The sequence below is a fragment of the Malaclemys terrapin genome, chromosome 4, assembly GCF_027887155.1.
Source record: "Malaclemys terrapin pileata isolate rMalTer1 chromosome 4, rMalTer1.hap1, whole genome shotgun sequence".
Classification (NCBI taxonomy): domain Eukaryota; kingdom Metazoa; phylum Chordata; order Testudines; family Emydidae; genus Malaclemys; species Malaclemys terrapin.
In genome coordinates this window covers 44,139,645-44,157,603 of record NC_071508.1, presented here as the reverse complement: position 1 = coordinate 44,157,603, position 17,959 = coordinate 44,139,645, and the positions used below count along the sequence as shown (strand labels likewise).

The window sequence follows — 17,959 nt, the reverse complement described above, 5'->3', positions numbered from 1 at the left end:
GAGCACCCAAACGCAGTCTAGGGGCACTCAGGCAGGGTTAGAGCCTAGTGTCCTAACTCGGCGGACAGTAGGCGGATGTAGGCCCTTTGGCCTATGGAGGGGGAGTACTCCCACTCTGGGTCGGGTGGCAATATAGACGCAGGCCTGTCCAACTGCACCGTGTCCCAGCCTAGGGCCCTAACAGGCAGAGAAGTCTGCCACTGGGTCAGCAGGGATCCTCCCACAACACATTGACCTAGTTGCAGGCCAGCTCTCAACTGGACGGTTGTATTGTCCCCCTGGGCTACTTCCTATCTCCTCTTCAGGGCATACCTGGAGGTGTAAGGAGTCCTCTGCATCATCTGGGTAGAAGGCCAGTGGCTATCCCAGCAACTCCTTCTCGGCTTGGTCAGGGTGTGGCTCCGACAGGGTCGGCCAGTCCTCAGAACCACAGGGGTCCACAGCAGGCATCTGGTTCCTTCAGCAGCTGCAGCCCCACTGAGCTCGCAGACCCGCCTTTTGTACTTCCTGTCCCGCCCACTGACTTCCGGTGAGAGGGGTGAGCAAGGCCTAGCTCCACCCACCAGGGCTCTACATGTGGCCCCTTCCCCTCTGGATCAGTGGGAGGCCACTCCACCTCACTGCAGGGCATATCACAGATTTAGGTAAAGACATTAGAATATTCTCAATCTTACTATTTTCTATCCCATTCTTTATGCATCCTAACTTTCCCCCTCATTCTTTAACCGCCATTGCACATTGGGCAGAGTTTTTCATTGAGCTGTCCACAGTCAGGTCCAAATCTGTTTCCTAAGTGGTTACAGTTATCATAGAGCTCAGCAATGCATATGAGTAGCTCAAATTATTCTTTTCAATGTGCATTTCCTTTCATTTGTCAAAGTGAATTTCATTTGCCATTGTGTTGCCCAATTGTGCTGCCTAGTGTTGTTACATACCTTTGACATTTCTCAGCCTTCACTAACCTACATAATTTTGTGTCATCTGAAAATGTTGCTACTTCACTGTTCTTACCATTTTCCAGATCATTAATAAATATATTAAGCAACAGCAGTCCTAGTATGAAGCCTTGGGTCATCCCTCTGTTAATCTTTAGCTATGTTGGAAATTGACCATTTCTTCCTGCTCTTTGTTTACTATCTCCTAGCCAGCTTCTAATCAATAATAGGACTTTACCGCTCATCCCCTAGCTACTTAGTTTCCTTAACAGTTTTCTTCTCGAGACTTTGTTGAAGGCTGCTTAAGAGCTTCAAGTGTACAACATTAGCAGCTTATTCTTGAATCATGGGATTGTGACATCAGAGGTATGTCGTGCTCTAACAGGATGAAAGTTCTCAGGGTATGCCAGGCTTCATTCCTGTCAGAGACTACAGCCCCCCTTTAACGCTCAAAAAGACACCATCAAACCAAGCAAATGGAGAATTCCTTGATTCACAACCTGTCTATTACAAACAAAAGTTTACAAAATCAAATATGGGATCTCAGAGAAACAGCTGTAGAGCTTGATGCTGAAAACCAGAAGCTAATGAAAGAAAACAAAGAGATAAAAGACCAGAACAGGAGATTGCAAGCCAGAGCAGACAGCTTTAAGACATTAGTGGGAGACCTACAAAGAGAAGTGGACAATGCCAGGGAGATGGCGGAAGGAAGAGAAGACAAGATTAATAAATTAGAATTCCAAAACAAACACTTGGAGAAAATAAATAAACAACTTAACATGGAAATCATGGAAATGGCCTGCCAGATTTCTGCATATCACAATATCTATCAGGAAAAAGACATATATGGGGTGAGAAACATAATATATGAAAACAAGAAGTGTCTGAAACACCTAAAGATCACTCTAGAAAGTGAAGAGCAGCTGTATGAACAGGAAAAGCTAGAAACGTGCCAGTTAAGGGAGACACTGGAAGAGCTTGACAAAACTGGGGAGTTTCAGAAAAATGACATCATGCAACTGGAAGGGCAGCTGGTAATGCCAACCCAGGAAACAGCATTACTGAGGGTGGAGAACGAGGACAAGTTTCAGGCTGGTTCATTATTGAGGCAAGTTGCTGAAGACAAGTTTGTGGAGAACTCACTTCACGAGCCTAAGAAACACAATTTCCTCTGTTACATTTGGAATCTCTTAAAGCTCTTGCTCACATTCGTGGTTTGGTTGGGACTTGCAGCAGCTTTGGTATTATTATACACCTATGTTTTCAACAATGATTTTATAGCTGACAGCCTTCCACTATTGATTAGTGACCATGACCTTGACATGTTAATACAGATCTTGTCTCCATATCTTATCTGGAAAAATGATGGACTGTTGCCGTTTTGAGAAAAGCTGTACAGCTCTGCTGAGCTCCCCATATCATCTTAATTGACTCTATTTCAGTGTCTTGATGCATGAATTCAGCTCCCCATTAAAAATTATATTTCTTTATAAATTTTTATTTTAGAAATCCACATAAAAGATATAATTCAGTTCTCCTTTAGCTACTGTTCGGCTCACACACAAAGAATTCTAATAGAGTGGAGAGGTCTGATTTAACTTTACAGCAGCCATGCCCATTTGTCTCTATCATACCCTCACCACTTAGGTATTTTCTAATCCTGTTTCAACCAATTTTCTTGGTGCTGAAGTACAGCTTGCTGATCTGTAATTCCCAGGATCATCCGAGCAAAGGAACCAGTAGCTCAGAAATGAAGAGAGAAGAGGGAGGCTGCTTCACTGCTCCAAGACCATTTGTGTGTGGACACAAAGCAGTTTATACTGGGGGGGGGGGGGGAAAACTTTGCCCATGTAGTCAAGGTCTTATTTATAGAGAGAGGCCGGTGATGAGATTAGACCGCAGGTCCACAGTATGATGGTTCTGCAGACTAATAAGCTAAAGTAACACATATTTTTTTGCCCAAGTCAGTGTGACTGTGCTATACTTCAGTGTGCACTTTCTATATTATGGAAAGAGAAAGCTCTATAGCCACCATAACATGGGTTTTATAACAGCATTTATTATATTTCCCTTAGATGCACGTATAGCACATATAGCGCCCAGTCCCACTGCCACTTCAATAGCAGACTTTCCATTGCCTCGACTGGGTGTTGTAGTAATTATCTGCCTCCATTAAAAACCCAGCAGAGCACTTCCCTATCTCAGACAAGTGAACAGAAAATTTAGTTTGTACTAATCTGGCTAAGGCTGGGGTAAGCATGATACTTGATTCTGGAATTCACTTCCTGGTTATCTGCCTGTCCCTAAATGTGTTCATTGCAAAGCCTATCTATTTTCCCATGCTTTGGGGAAGGTAACCAGGAGATGTGGGAGTAGTGTTTAGCTGAATGGGTTAGGATGGAGTTTTCATTATGGACATTAGTTCAGATGGTGTCGTGTTTTTACATTTGGCTAATACATTTTGTATGTTCATCTAGAGCAATGGACAGAGGCTTTTTAAATAAAACAAAATAAATACCATTTTGTGGAAGGAAAATTAAATCCTAAAGATCAACATGGCAGTTAGCCGAGCGGTAGCCATCTTGAGTCTTCAGAATTATCCCTGACATTTATGCACAAAGCAAGTCTGCCAAGCAGAAGCTAGCAAATAAACAGTCAACTGAACAAACACGATACCGAAAAGAATCCTAAGGGGAAGAAAAATTGTGATACCATGACATATGTGCAGTGGCTGATAGCAGTAGTGGTGAGGAAAAATTCCAAAGATGAAAGGGCAAGAAAGCCCCCTTAATCTCCTTCCATCCTAGGTTGTATGACAAGAAAAGAAAGGCTGTATGGAATAAGGAAAGAGACAATCTGGGAAGAAAAAGGGCAGGTGAGAGAGCATGAAGACAAAGCGCTAATTTCACAGGTAAAGTGAACTAAGAAAAAAGATGCTGTTATGTTTAAGATATTGGAGTAAGACTCAGGAGACTCTCTGCCACTGGCTTCCTTGGTTATTTCAGGCAAATCACTTAATGTCTCAGTTCTCTACTTGCATAAAGGGGTAATAATATTCAATTTGCCTCTCTTGGGTATTTAGATGGTAAATTATTTGGGGCAGTGATGTCTCAGGTGTATGTGCAGTGCCTCGACAAGGGGGCCCTATCGTAGTTGAGGCCTTTAGTTGCTGTCATAATTAGTAACAATGAGAGGTGAATTGCATGCATTTAAATGGGTACAAGAGCTCAAGCTGCCTAAGCTGCATGAATTTTCAATTTGTCAGTTGTGAATCAAAGAAACTAACTTCACTTAGTCACCCCTAGCTATAGTGTGCCATGGACAGTGAAGCAGAACTCTCCATTACAGTCAGTTGGTAGCATATGTCCACCGGAGGGGAAGGGGATAGCTGGAAAAGGGTGTTTTGACTACTCAAAAAAGAGGATGGTCCAGGAGCACATGGGGAAAGTCATGGGGAAAGTCTCAGGAAGGTAACTTCATAGTAGTGTAAGTGGTTAAACATTAAGAAGATGTAAGATAAACTTGACCCCCATCCCACTTCAGCTTATACCCAGACCACAACAGTTATCCCCAACTTTCTCAGCAATTTACACAAAACTCTAACAGGCTTCTGAGATCAGCTTGTCAGAACAAATAGCATTTCAGTGTTACAAATGTGTTTTAAGTATTGTTGTCCTTTTTCAACGGGAGTGGCTAGTCAAAGTTCAGGACCCTGGGGATGTTCTAGTTGGAAGCAGAAATTGACGGAGTCTGATATTTTCTTTGATGCAATCTTGTTTATTTACAAGGAATGTGCAAAGTCCCATGTCTCTGAAAGCAAAAGGAACAAAGAACAAAAGGAACAGTTTCTTTGCTTACAGTCCCCACGCCTCATTAGCCAACACTAGACCAAAAGCTCTCTCTCTCTTGCTCGCTTTTTTCAGAGTCATACTGTGTTTACAGGCTTCTGTTTGGATTTCTTGCCTCTCCCTCTCTCTCTGTTCTTGTCTGTTCTCAGGGCAAGTCCACACCTAAACTGCTGCATTGGTGCAGCTGCGCTGCTGTTGCACTTTAATGAAGATGCTCTAAACCAAGGGGAGAGAGAGCTTTCCTGTCAGCATAGTTAATCCACCTCCTGAGAGATGGTACCTGTGTTGATGGGAGAAGCTCTCTTGCTGACATAGTGCTGGCTATACAGGGGGTTAGGTTGGAATAACTACATTGCTCAGGGATGTAGATTTTTCACACCCCTGAGCCCTGGTCTACACTACGAGTTTAGGTCGAATTTAGCAGCGTTAGATCGATTTAACCCTGCACCCATCCACACGACGAAGCCATTTTTGTCGACTTAAAGGGCTCTTAAAATCGATTTCTGTACTCCTCCCCAACATGGGGATTAGCGCTGAAATCAACATCGCCGAGTCAAATTTGGGGTAGTGTGGACGCAATTCAATGGTATTGGCCTCCGGGAGCTATCCCAGAGTGCTCCATTGTGACCGCTCTGCACAGCACTCTCCACTCAGATGTACTGGCCAGGTAGACAGGAAAAGCCCTGGGAACTTTTGAATTTAATTTTAGAGCATCTTCATGAAAGTGCTACAGCAGCGCAGCTGCACCAATGCAGCATTTTAGGTGTAGACTTGCCTCTGAAAGCGGTGATTGAAGGGGGGAGGGTGGTTGGCTTACAGGGAAGTAGAGTCAACCAAGGGGGCGGGTTTTCATCAAGGAGAAACAAACAGAACTGTCACACCGTAATCGGCCGCCAGGCGATTTGCCTCAATCTCCCACCCTGCCATAAACATCTCCCTCTTACTCTCACAGATATTGTGGCGCACACAGCAAGCAGCAATAATAATGGAATATTGGTTTCGCTGTGGTCTAACCTAGTCAGTAAACTGCACCAGCGAGCTTTTAAACATTCTACCACCATTCTGCACTTGCTCAGCCTATAGTTGAACTGCTCCTTACTACTGTCCAGGGTGCCTGTGTATGAGCCATGCCATTAAGGGGTAGTCTGGGTCCCCAAGGATAACTGTAGGCATTTCAACATCCCCAACGGTAATTCAACTGTGAGGGCTGCTCTCATCTTGCTATTCTTGCGCTTCAGGGCAGGGGAAAGCAAGTCACAAAGTTCCATGAAAGTGCCCTTACGCATGCGAAAGTTTCGCAGCCACTGGGAATCATCCCAGACCCGCAACACTATGCTGTCCCACCAGTTTGTGCTTGTTTCCTGGGCCCAGAATCGGCATTTCACGGCATTACCACCCCATTACCACCATGATGTCCAAATTGGCAGGGCTCATGCTTTGAGAGATGTCTGTGTGCATGTCCTCATCACTATCATGATCGCGCTGTCGTCGCCTCCTTGCCTGCTTCTGCAGGTTCTAGTCTGCACATACTGCAGGATAATGCACGAGGTGTTTACCACGCTCACAACAGCAGCGGTGAGCTGAGCAGGCTCCATGCTTGCCATGGTATGGCGTCTGCAGGACAGCAGGAGAACAGTGTTGCAGCAGAAGCAGTGGATGATGACGGTTAGCACCGCGCACATTTCCCAATGAAGAACACACGTTCCTGGCAGCCCATGACAGATAACATGGAGAAATTTGCTATCGAGGCAAGAGCAGGAGAGCAGAGTTGCAGCGTAAGCGGTGGATGACAACAGAATGCCACGAGAATAGATATTTATAAAGAACGATGAGAGGACCTGTGAGGTGGATTTATGGCACCGGGAAAGCAGAGTTGCAGTGGAAGCGGTGGTTGGATGACTATGGTTAGCAGTCCTACTGCTAACCATCTGCTGAAAGCAGTATGGCGTCTGCACGGAAAAAAGGCGCGAAACAATTGTCTGCCATTGCTTTCATGGAGGGAGGGGCTACTGACATGTATCCAAAACCACCTGTGACAATGTTTTTGCCCCATCAGGCATTGGGAGCTCAACCCAGAATTCCAATGGGCAGTGCAGACTGTGGGAACTGTGGGATAGCTACCCACAGTGCAATGCTCCGAAAGTCAACGCAAGCCAAGGTACTATGGATGCACTCCGCCGACTTAATGCGCTTAGTGGGAACATACACAATCGACTGTATAAAATCGCTTCCTAAAAATCTACTTCTATAAATTTGACCTAATTTTATAGTATAGACATACCCTGAGTGAAGTTGTTATACCTATATAGGTCTGCGGTGTAGACCAGATCTCAGTTTCTGTGTGATCCACCTTCCCAACATATGCACGTATCTACCTAAAACCATACTCAGTCAAAAGCTCCTGGGTGGGTTCACACACAGGTGCCGACTCCATGGGTGCTTCAGGGCTGGAGCAACCACAGAAAAAAATTAGCGGGTGCTTAGCACCCACTGGCAGCCAGCTCCCCCCCGGCCTCCAGTGCCTCCCGCCTGCCAGTGGCCCTGCTGATCAACTCCTCCCCTGCCCTCCCAGCACCTCCTCCCCACCGCAATCAACTGTTTTGTGGTGTGCAGAGGGCGCTGGGGGGAAGGGGAGGAGTGGGGACAGGGCACGCTCAGGGGAGAGGGTGGAACTGGGCGGGAATAGGCGGGGTGGAGACTTGGGAGAAGGGGTGGGGTGGGGTGGGGGTGGAACCTGGGGCAGAATGGGGATGGGAAGAGATGGGACAGGGATGGAGGTTTGGGGGCAGGGATTGGGTGGGAGCAGGGCCTGGGCAGAGCGGGGAGTTGAGCACCCCAGGGCTCGGAGGAAGCCGGTGCCTATGGGTTCACATATATCTTTTGTTTTAGGTGGAGAATTATGCTTACAGTGAGGTGTGAACTCATCCTTCAGTTAACATATCTATCTCAATGGGGTTTTAACCCAACTCATAACAAGGTTTCACTCTGCTCATAACAGTATGATAAAACGGTTACTCTTCAAAACACTTACATGTGGCACATATTGCAAAGAGAAACCAAAATCAAAGTCTTCTTGGTAAACTGTTTTAATATTATTTGTAGTTCATATAAAAAATAAAATTGCACAGTTAAACACAAAGCAAAAAAGCAGAACTGGGTTACCTATAGATAATGTATTCAATAGTTTTAGCCCTTTCTGATTTTGGCTTTTTACCTGTACATGTACTGATTGTGTTTTTCCTGAATTTGTTCCTGATTTCTACTAACAGTCTGTGGATTTTCTGTGAATTGCACGCTATGATTATTTTTACTTATTATCTGTGAAAGTCACATGGTATTGTTTCAGTTCCTGGATCGGATGACCTAAGCACAAGGCATGCCTAAACAAAGCACTGGGGCTTTGAATCTCTCAGGGGTGATGGATGGGTAGTAGCACTTTAGGGACTGAGCTACAGAAGGCCCAAAGGGATTCTATGATGTTTTCATCTCTTTTTTAAAAAATGAGCATTATATTCGGTTACATACATGGTCATGGTAAAATGTCAGTTGTACTTTTAATACAGGCATTTTTGTGTTTTAAATAGAGCTCAGTATACTCCTGGGGAAATTCTGCTCCAAAAAATTAAAAATTCTGTGCACAGTATTTTAAAAGTCTGCAAAATTCAGCATATTTTGTCAAAGTAACACAATATAATCATACCAGTTTCAATTATTTTGTTAATTTATTTCAAAATACTTGTCAGCAAGTATGTCTGTAACAATACAGACACAAAAAAAAAAATACAGGATTTTTTAAAAAAAATAGATTCCTTACTCGGCATATAAATACAGAACTTTAAGTAATTCATTTAAATTACAATACAGAAACATATTCCCCACACCCCTCAGAAGCAGCGCAAAGGCTTGGGGGAGTCAGGGGTAACTCAGGAGCTGAGGGAGAGGGAAGGTGCCTGGAAGTGAACCTGGAGGGTTGTTTGGTGTGGGTGGGAGAAGTATGGAACAGAATTTTTTGGGGTGGGGGAGGGATTCTTACGGAGTTTGGGAGCCTCCCAATGCAGACCCTGGCTGACCCCTAGCCTCTCCCATTCAGTCAGGCACATCTGCCCCGTCCCCATGTGTCTCTGCACCTCCCCATCCCTATGTGTCCCAGAAGCCTCCCTCCACCATCCCCATGTCTCCTTGCACCCCCTACCCTCTGTCCCCATGTGTCCCTGCATCCCCTTATCTCCCATCTGGCCCTGCAGCCCCCCTCCCATTTAGCCCCTGGCTCAATGCTGTCACCCCACTAGCTCTTGAGCCTGTGGACCACCCAGTCTGTCTCCCCCACTAGCCTTTCTGAACCCCAGTCTGTGACCCTCTCCCAGCAGCCTGGTGTGCCCTGCTGGTCAGCTTTAACTTTTTTGCTGCCCCAGGCAAAAAAAAAGAGCGCCGCCCTGCCGTAATACCCCCCTCCCGAGCGCTGCACCGCCGAAACCCCCACCCGCCAAACCCCCCTCCCCCCTCTCCCCCAGTGCCGTGCCACCAAAACCCGCCCCCTCTTCCCCCCAGCGCAGCGCCGCCAAACCCCCCGCCGCCCTCCCCTCAGCACCGTGCCGTGCCGCCCAAACCCACGCCCACCCCCCCAAGTGCTGCGCCGCCGAAAGCCCCGCCCCCCCGAGCGCCAGGCCGCCGAAACCCCCGTCAACCCCCTTAGTGCCGCGCCGCCCAAACCCCCGTCTCCCCCCGAGCGCCGCGCCGCCCAAACCCCAAGCGCTGCGGCAGACCGCCCAAACCTCACCCCCGGCCCCGAGCGCCAGGCCTCGCCGGGCTGCCCAAACCCTGAGCACCGTGCCGTGCCAGCCCCCGCCCTCCCCCAGTGCTGCACCGCTGAAACAAAAACAAACAAACAAAAAACCTCGAGCGCCGCCCCACCGAATCAAAAAACCCAAAAATCCCCGAGCACCCCCCACCACCCCAAGATTGGCCTCCCCTTCCAAGGTGCCGCCCCAAGCATGTGCTTGGTCAGCTGGTGCCTGGAGCTGGCCCTGGTGCCCTGCTCTGTTTGTCCCATGCCTCCTCACCTGGCCTCGACACGAGGAATGCAGCCTCTTCCCTCTCCCTCTCTGCTGTTGGGCTGCCCCCTCTTCTGGCACCACAGTCCCTGTTTACGCACAGGGAAGTGAGGCACACAGAGATTAAGTGTTTTATGCAAAATGACACAGGAAGTCTGTAGTAAAAGTAGGAGTTGAATGCAGATCTTCTGAATCCCAGGACAGTGCTTTAACCACAAGACCAACATTAAAAGCCTACTCCCTTGATTTCTCCTCCCCTCAACCACTCATCCAACTGAATTCTAATGAAATTCCGGTCCATCTAATGGTCAGAGCTCAAAAATGGGAGTCAGGAATCCTGTGGTCTGTTTAGTGGTGGACCCAATCCAAATCTCCCTGAACTAGGAGAACTTCAGGGTTAGGGCTGTTTTTGAGCTGAACTCTGTGGCTCAGGCCTATCTCTAATTCTAATTGTGACTCTGCCACTGAATATCCTATCCAGGTAAATCACTTAGGACCAGATTATGGCTACTCCAGCATGAGGGCACTGAGACAGAGGAGGAAAGAGGGTACAGGCTGTCATTTCTCTCTATACTGCACCCACACAGGGGCTTGCCATAATTTATCGTTGCAAAGGAGAGGGGAGTGAGACTCAGCCATCCTGCAGGCAATGCTAGTGTTCCAAAGTGACGGGATGGGGCTGAGGGGGAAGCCATGGACCTACCCGCTCTGCATATTGACAACTCTGAATGTTGGCTCTATCTGTTGAATGGGCATAGCAAGGGGCCCCCGTTGCTTCTCAAAGGCCTAGGCCTAGATTTTTAGAGGTATTTAGGCATTGTTGCACTCAGGTTGTAACACCTAACTGATTTTGGAACCTAAACCTAATTTTCAAGAGCCTAAATCCCATCAACTGTCAATGGGATTTTGGTTCCTAAATGCCTAAATCCCTTTTGAAAACTAGATTTGGAATCCTACACCTGTTAGGCATTGCAACACTGAGAGCAGCAAGGCCTAAATACCTTTAATGTCTGGGCTCTAACCCCTTCAGGTATCATCATTTGGGTAGTTGTCTCCTTTCCCTCCCCAGTGCAGCTCTCGGCTCTTAGGAGCCATAATTCTGTCTCAGTTTCTCTTATGAATTAATATTTCCTATCTTACAGAGGCACCGCAAAGCTTAATTCATTGAGGCTTGTGAAGGATTTTGAGGTTCTTGAAAGAAAGATGCTCTAGGAATGCAAAATGGTCAGAGATTGAGCACCTTGCACCTCCAATTTGCTTCCCCTGCGGCTGTGGGTGCTCAGCACCTCTGACAATTAGGCTCACCATTCCTTCTTCAAACACAATACGCCAGGTTCTCAGTGGATGTAAATCAGTATTGTCTTCAATGGCTATATGATGATTGACATCAGCTGAATGTCTGGCCCAGATGAGACCGCAAACAATACATACAAGCAGACACTTTCACTGCAGACATCATTTCAAGACTCTTTTAAAACTAAGAGCTCTTTTTCAAGTGGTTTTCTCAGTTCCCCAATAACTTGCCATATTCAGCAGGGAAAGCCCAATGGAAAACTGGAAACAGAAAATCAGATCGCATGTGCCCTACTGTACCATTTAAAAATCATCTTTTCCAAAGGGACTGTAGACTGGGGCGTTTTAAGAAGACAGGGTGTTAGTGCTGACAAGTGTACTAGCGTGTAAACAGGGTAATGAAGTTAGTTCTGCTCTGAGTACAGCCTGGAAAACAGAAAATTCCTTTGCAAGGTTTGTGATTAAACATCTAACAGAAAGTAATGATTTGCTTGGAGGCACCAAAAATAAAGAGACAGAGGGAGAGAGAACCAGAGCAAAGAACCTGCTAAATATCACTATTGGAAGCCTTCGTCGTCTTAAAATCTTTTTCATATTCACTGTTAATTATAAAAACTAATAGCTATAAGATTGAAGTACCCAGTGGGGGAATGCATGATATTTAACTTGCAGAATTCCCTTTCCCCCACCCTTGACGCCCTTCTTCACTCATTAAATTGGGGCTTATTCTGAAAGGAGGGGGGGGTGCACTGATTTGCATGTATTTCCTGTTATGCCAGTGAGAGCACAGGATTAGCTAATTACAAAAGAGAAACGGTTTCACTGCATATAAGCAAAGACTCTGTGTAATGAACTGGAGTGAAAAAAATAACTATGATGGCTTGGGAAGAAATCCATTTCTTCACATTGTAATGACAACAGTGCTTCTCTACTGAGATGGAAGAGGCTCATTAGGCCATCTAACCAGGTTCCAAACCCTGGTTACACTAGGGACATTGGTGGAAAATTTCCCATCATTGTTGGAAGCCTTAGGGCCTGAATCTCATTTACACAAAGGTCCCTTTATGCTGCTCTGGCATTGAAAATGGGCATTAAAGGTGGTGTAAAGGGGCTTTAGTATAAATTAGACTCAGGTCATGATATACAAAATGTGCCATTGCCAACAGGGATTTCAATACCTTGTCATCCAACCCTGCTCAGAACAAATCTAATGAACAAGGTGCATTCTATAGTGTCAGCGGCCAGATCCCTGTCTACACTAAGGGTCCCGATATCACCAACCCCAACCTGGGGTTAGCAATGGTGGGGAAATTGCTAAACATTTCCCTAATGCAGACAAAGTCCAAGGGACCAATGCAGAACTGTTTATTTCTGAGTGCTTTGTCCAGCTTCAAATCACTCATGTGATGGGGCTTCCTGAACTTCTCGGCCATTTGTCTAAGATAATTTTGTTTTTTCTTGCATCATTTCCATCATTTTTCATTTATTTTTCTTTATATTTTATTTGGGGATTTTGGCATTTTTCTGTCTCTCCTCCATCTTGATTTGGTGAGTCATTTTATATGAGAAAAAAAGAAATCCAAATGAATGGAGGTAAACAATGCGAGGCTTGAAAATGACATCTGTGTAATTAATGGCATTTAATTGAAGGTGGCTATGAGCTCTGATAATTGGTAGAGACATGGCTTTCAGACCCAAAAGCTATACAAGCCCCTCTCCAGGTACAAAGAAAGCTAGAATGTCAAAATGTTGGCCTTTTTTTCAGTCTTTATTTTCAATCTTTAATTAAGGTCATGTTTAGGTGTAAAGTAAGTTTATTGGGATACTATCTTTTTCTAATCAGGGTGTGATGCTACACCCCATATTCTTCATACAGATATTGTTATGATATTAATGTGGCATAACTAAGATTTGTTTTATGCAAGATGGGTCATGTGAGATATCATTTGAAAGGTTATGATTTACTGAATATGATTATTCTATTTGTATGCATGTATCATTTTTTTATCTAAAGTTAGGAATATTGACCATATATCAATTACAAGTGGGTTTATACCTGGGGAACGCCCACCAGACAGAATGCAATCAGTCTGGATGAGCCATTAGGGAGAACAATAGGTCTTTGAAGATGCTAATCTCCCATATTCATGGGATTCTACAAATGGCCTTTGACTCATAGCTGCTTTGACACTGCAAGGTTATGTGATCATGTCATCTGGTACTGGACTCCATGATAGAATACCAATATTTTTCCACTGAGGGGAGGAACCACACTGGAAAATAAAGGATTCCTGCGATATGTAAATCCAATTTATGACAGGGGAGTGAGATGATTGGGGTTCATTCTTCACTGAATCCCCACCCAGGATGACCGCTGGAAACATCTAAGAAACAATGACAAAATGGAGGGAGAAGAGCTGAGCCCAGGTTGGAAAAGGTGCCTAGCCTGTGAAAGAAATGCCTAAAACAACACTTAGGGTGCGAAATTACTACTTGTAATCCGTTTCTTTAGTGTATTAAGCTTAGTTTGCATGTTTGTTTTATTTGCTCAGTAATCTGCTTTGTTCTGTTTGCTCTCTCTTATAGTCACTTAAAATCTATCTGGTGTAGTTAATGCATTTGTTTTTGTTTTCTCTAAAACCAGTTTGTGGAATTCATAACTGGGGGGCAAAAAGCTGTGCATATCTTCCTCCACATTGAGGGAGGGGGCAAATGTCATGAACGTATGCTGTACGGTTCTCTGTGCAGTGCAAGACAATACAATTTTGTGTTTGCACCCCAGAGGGGGTATGCACTTGAGTGCTGGGCAATTCCCTAGCTGAGTCTTCCCAAGCAGAGCTGATTTCAGTGTTTGTGTCTCTCTGCAGCTGGGTGTGTCCCTACCTGTGTGTGTGCTGGAGGAGGCTTGAGGGCCTGGCTCAGCAGGACAGTGTAAGGGAGCCCAGGCTGGTGGAATAGGTGAGCTCAGTGGTACCCCAGTACATCAGGTGGCACCTTGGAGGGGGGGCAACCCATCACACAGGGCACCAGAGAATTATTCTATTCAACTAAGAATCTAGATAAAGGATAATCTATTTTAATAAAAGATATGAAGATTTCACTCACCAATGTTCTCCCTAGAGAGGGGATTAGGCTTTGTTTATTTATTTTTTACAAACTTGGGCTGATTTACTCATGATTTCCAGGGTTAAATATTTCTGCCAGTTAGACACAACAGGTTGTAAATTGTGAAGCAACTGTAGGAGCCTACAAGAAGAGAACTGAGGCTGCAGAATATAGTAGTAAGCCCCTAGAAATGCACAACTGAAAGAAATGCAGTGTCTCCTTGCTAGTAGTAAACTGAACATATACCTTAAAATAAGGAAGTCTGTTGCCCAGTAAGGCTGATATCCTCAACTATTCATTTACTGAATATTTTAAATTATTTTTATTGTTTCTATTATGGTAGTGTCTAGGACCCCATTGTGTTAGGCCCTGTGCAGACAATTAACAAAATAACAGTCCCTGATCTTATAGTTTGGAAAGAGACATCTGTTTGTGTGTTGAAGGATAGGAATATGGGAATCCAGTAACTACACACAGGTTTCATATGCCATTTTACCCTATGTCAACTCATTTTGCTTACTAAAGGACAGTAATGGCTGGAAAGTATAATAATGATTGGGATAGAAAATAGTACTGAAAATATTATATTGCCATGACATAAATAAATGGCATGCCCTCCTCTGGAGCACTGAGCCATAATCTCATAGTTACGCTAGGCACAGATGATGAAAGGAGGGGAGAAGATAGTTCTAAGACACTTTTATTCCCTTTCCTGCAATCCTGGGGCTGGCAAAGAGCAAAATCACCCTGGTATAATTTAGAACACCCCAGGATTGCCTTCAGTCACGGTCCTGCTGCAATGACCCTTATGGAATGTTGCAGAAGTACAGGATTGCTGTGACATAAGAATGCCGTGGCCACTCCTCCTTCTACTATATCCTCCTCCCTATCTCCCACAACAGAACACCATCTGTGTGCTAATACCGCTTTCACTGGGATTGTTCCCCTGGGTGGGTGAAGTTTATGCTTGTCCTGCAGCCCATTTTTGCCAGGGTAGCCAGTACATGAGGCAATAGGGCATGGATCAAGTAGAAGTTATATTCATTTCCTGTTCTTACCAAAGATAGCATTTACATCAGAGATGGGCCTAAACCAGAGCACCAAATCCAAAGCTCCTACCCTTTGGAGAGCTTTGGATCAGGATTCATCTTTTTTGTTCTGTGTTTGTACAATGCCTAGAACAATGGAGTCCTGCTCTGTGCTTGATCCTTGCCTTTCCTCCAGTTCCCACCCTTATGCCTCGCCTCCAAGCATCAGTTACTAGTCCTGGCTCTGATGCTGGCATGACTTCTGACCTGGACTCTGGCTTGTCCCTTGGCTACTGCAGTACAAATAAATAAAATAATAATAGTAATGAATAATAAATTAATTAATAATAAATTCCAAATGTAAACTTCTACATCCCAGGCCCATCTCTCCAATGGGGTGAACTGGAACACCAAATCCCAGCATCCCCTAACTTTGGGGAGGTTCGGCTTAAGGTCAACTTTGAAATTCACACCTTGTGGAGGAAAATGGGATAAAGAGGGGTGAATTCTCACCATCGCTTCTGCCATAGTTTGCTTGGAGACAGTTTCCTCTAAGGTTGGGTAAAAGGAGAAATTGCACTTTGGTTGACACAATGATGGCTGTTTCTTTAAACAGGAAATTTGCATACTCTAGCCTGTATAAGTATAAATTAGGTTTGGGGCCTAAGTTAGCCTAAATATAGAGGAGCATGGGAAATTGAATTTGCTAGTGTGAGACTATTAGAGAAAAGTCAGAGATACAGTGCTATGGGAAAGTAAGAGTTAGCAAGGACATGATCCAGGGTTATGTTACTGTTATATTTTAGTTATAACTGGTTTGAGCAAGATCTGTGATGTGGTTTTTGGGTTTGTTTTTTTTTTGAGATTTTGGAAAGTTTAGTTAAAATGCTATGTATACTTATAGTCTGAGAAGGATATTGGCGCAGATGTCAATTTAAATAATCTGTAATGTAAAGAGCCAATAAGGAGGTGGGGGAAAATATAACTATGGTAAGGGATTGTTTAATGTTGCTTATTATTATAATGGATTATAAAAGGAGTAGCCTTGCTAAATTGCAAGAAAGCTCCAATTAACATCAAAAGGGTACTGTTAGGTTCCAGGATTATAAGGCTGTACTTCACTCTGTTGTCAATAGACTGATCACCCATTGATACGCTATTTCATCTTGGAGTATAAGTGTAGTTGTAGTATTGTGTAAGTAGTAATTGCATGCCTGTTGGTTTAACTAATCATTTTTCTTTAAAATAAAGTTTGGTTTTATCATTCAGTGTGTCACCTTGTGGCCCTTTACTAAATATATTTTCTGTATCCAACTTAGAGACTTGAACCTGAAAACTAAGTTGGGTTTTATTGCACCTTTATATTTAGCAATTTAATATTATTGGAAACATTTCAACATAAAAATTACAAAGGTTACAATACTGAATCCAAAACAACTGAAGAGATTTTTTGTCTAAACTTTCTCTCAAAAAATTCATGGTAAAGCAAGGTAAAACAGCTCTGTGCCTGTTATAGTCTATGGGATATACATGTGTAACCCACAGTTCACTGGTGTTATGTGTCTGATCCACAGAGGATATGCATCTGTAATAGTTTCCAAATACAGGCATTAGTCTTTTAGTTTAAGCTGTAAGAAGTGCACACTTTGAGCTTTGAAGGTGGTTGATTCAGTCCTTAATCATAATCAAGATGGCAGTTGCCACACTTGCATGGAACTTCTGAAGTTGTGTGTGTGTAAAAATAAGAGGTGACAAGGGAGACTAGTTTTACATCTTTTTTCTCTTAGCTGCTAAGTGATCCCTAAAAGGAAAACAATTAGCCGATGTGTCTAATTATATTGTTCCCCTTGCAATTACTGGATAGTCAAGAAATGGGCGTGATATCATCAACCAACCATAAAGCTCCTAATGCTTACACAATTCTAAACCTCTTCCATAATTAAGGCTAAAATTATTATGGACCAAGAAGTAAGCATTCTGGCCTACTAGTCAGAGCTGGAGTCAGCTCTAATGGGCAGATCAGGCTCCAGGTGGGGGAACAAAGTGAAGTGTCAGCACCAGAGTCAACTGACAATTATCAGAGCCAGGGCTCAAGCCAGAGTCAGGAATCGAAGCTGTGGATCAGAGCCATGGTCCAATACCAAATGCCAGAGCCAATGGTCAAACCAGAGTCATGCTCAGAGCCAGGTGGTAACAGGAAGAGAGGCACATGTGCAGGAGCAAAGTAGGAACAGGAGCAAAGGCTGCGGGGGAGGGGGAAGGCTGGAGCAAAGCAGGAAGCAGGAACAAGCAGGATCCAATGCAGCCACAACAGGAAATCACCTTGTCCCTCACACAACTTACTGTGCCCCCTTCTGGCTTCAATAGCATGGTTTGACCAGTCGATGGAGCTAAGCTCCAATCAAGGCTCCTTTAGGTGGTGCCTTGGCTGGGAGTATTGTCCTGCTAGCTTCTCAGCCCACCAGGTTTCAGCAGATATTGGGTGGAGGCCAGAATGCAGTGGCTGTCTGAATGCTCCCAGGTTGGGGTTCAAGAGCTCATGTATCACACAAATACATTTTAACAGTTCAAATGGAATGGTTAAAGCCTTCTATTATACCTTCCTGTCAGATTACAATCCAGATGCTTCAGTTGTGCTTCACCCTATTGCCAAGACTATGCAACTCAACCCTGGGTGAGAGGAGCTGCAATCACCAAGA

At 44.5% G+C, this 17,959-nt stretch overlaps 1 protein-coding gene across 1 annotated transcript; it reads left to right on the top strand.

The window, feature by feature from the left end:
• The first annotated feature begins 1,411 nt into the window (after window positions 1-1,411).
• On the top strand, window positions 1,412-2,320 carry LOC128836124 (transmembrane and coiled-coil domain-containing protein 5B-like). The gene has a single exon (XM_054026140.1). The coding sequence runs from the start codon at window positions 1,412-1,414 to the stop codon at window positions 2,318-2,320; it is 909 nt and encodes a 302-aa protein (XP_053882115.1).
• The last annotated feature ends 15,639 nt before the right edge of the window (window positions 2,321-17,959 follow it).

What these genes read in the sequence shown, in the direction of transcription:
- LOC128836124 (XM_054026140.1), top strand. Translation starts at nt 1,412, where the DNA reads ATGGAGAATTCCTTGATTCACAACCTGTCTATTACAAACAAAAGTTTA.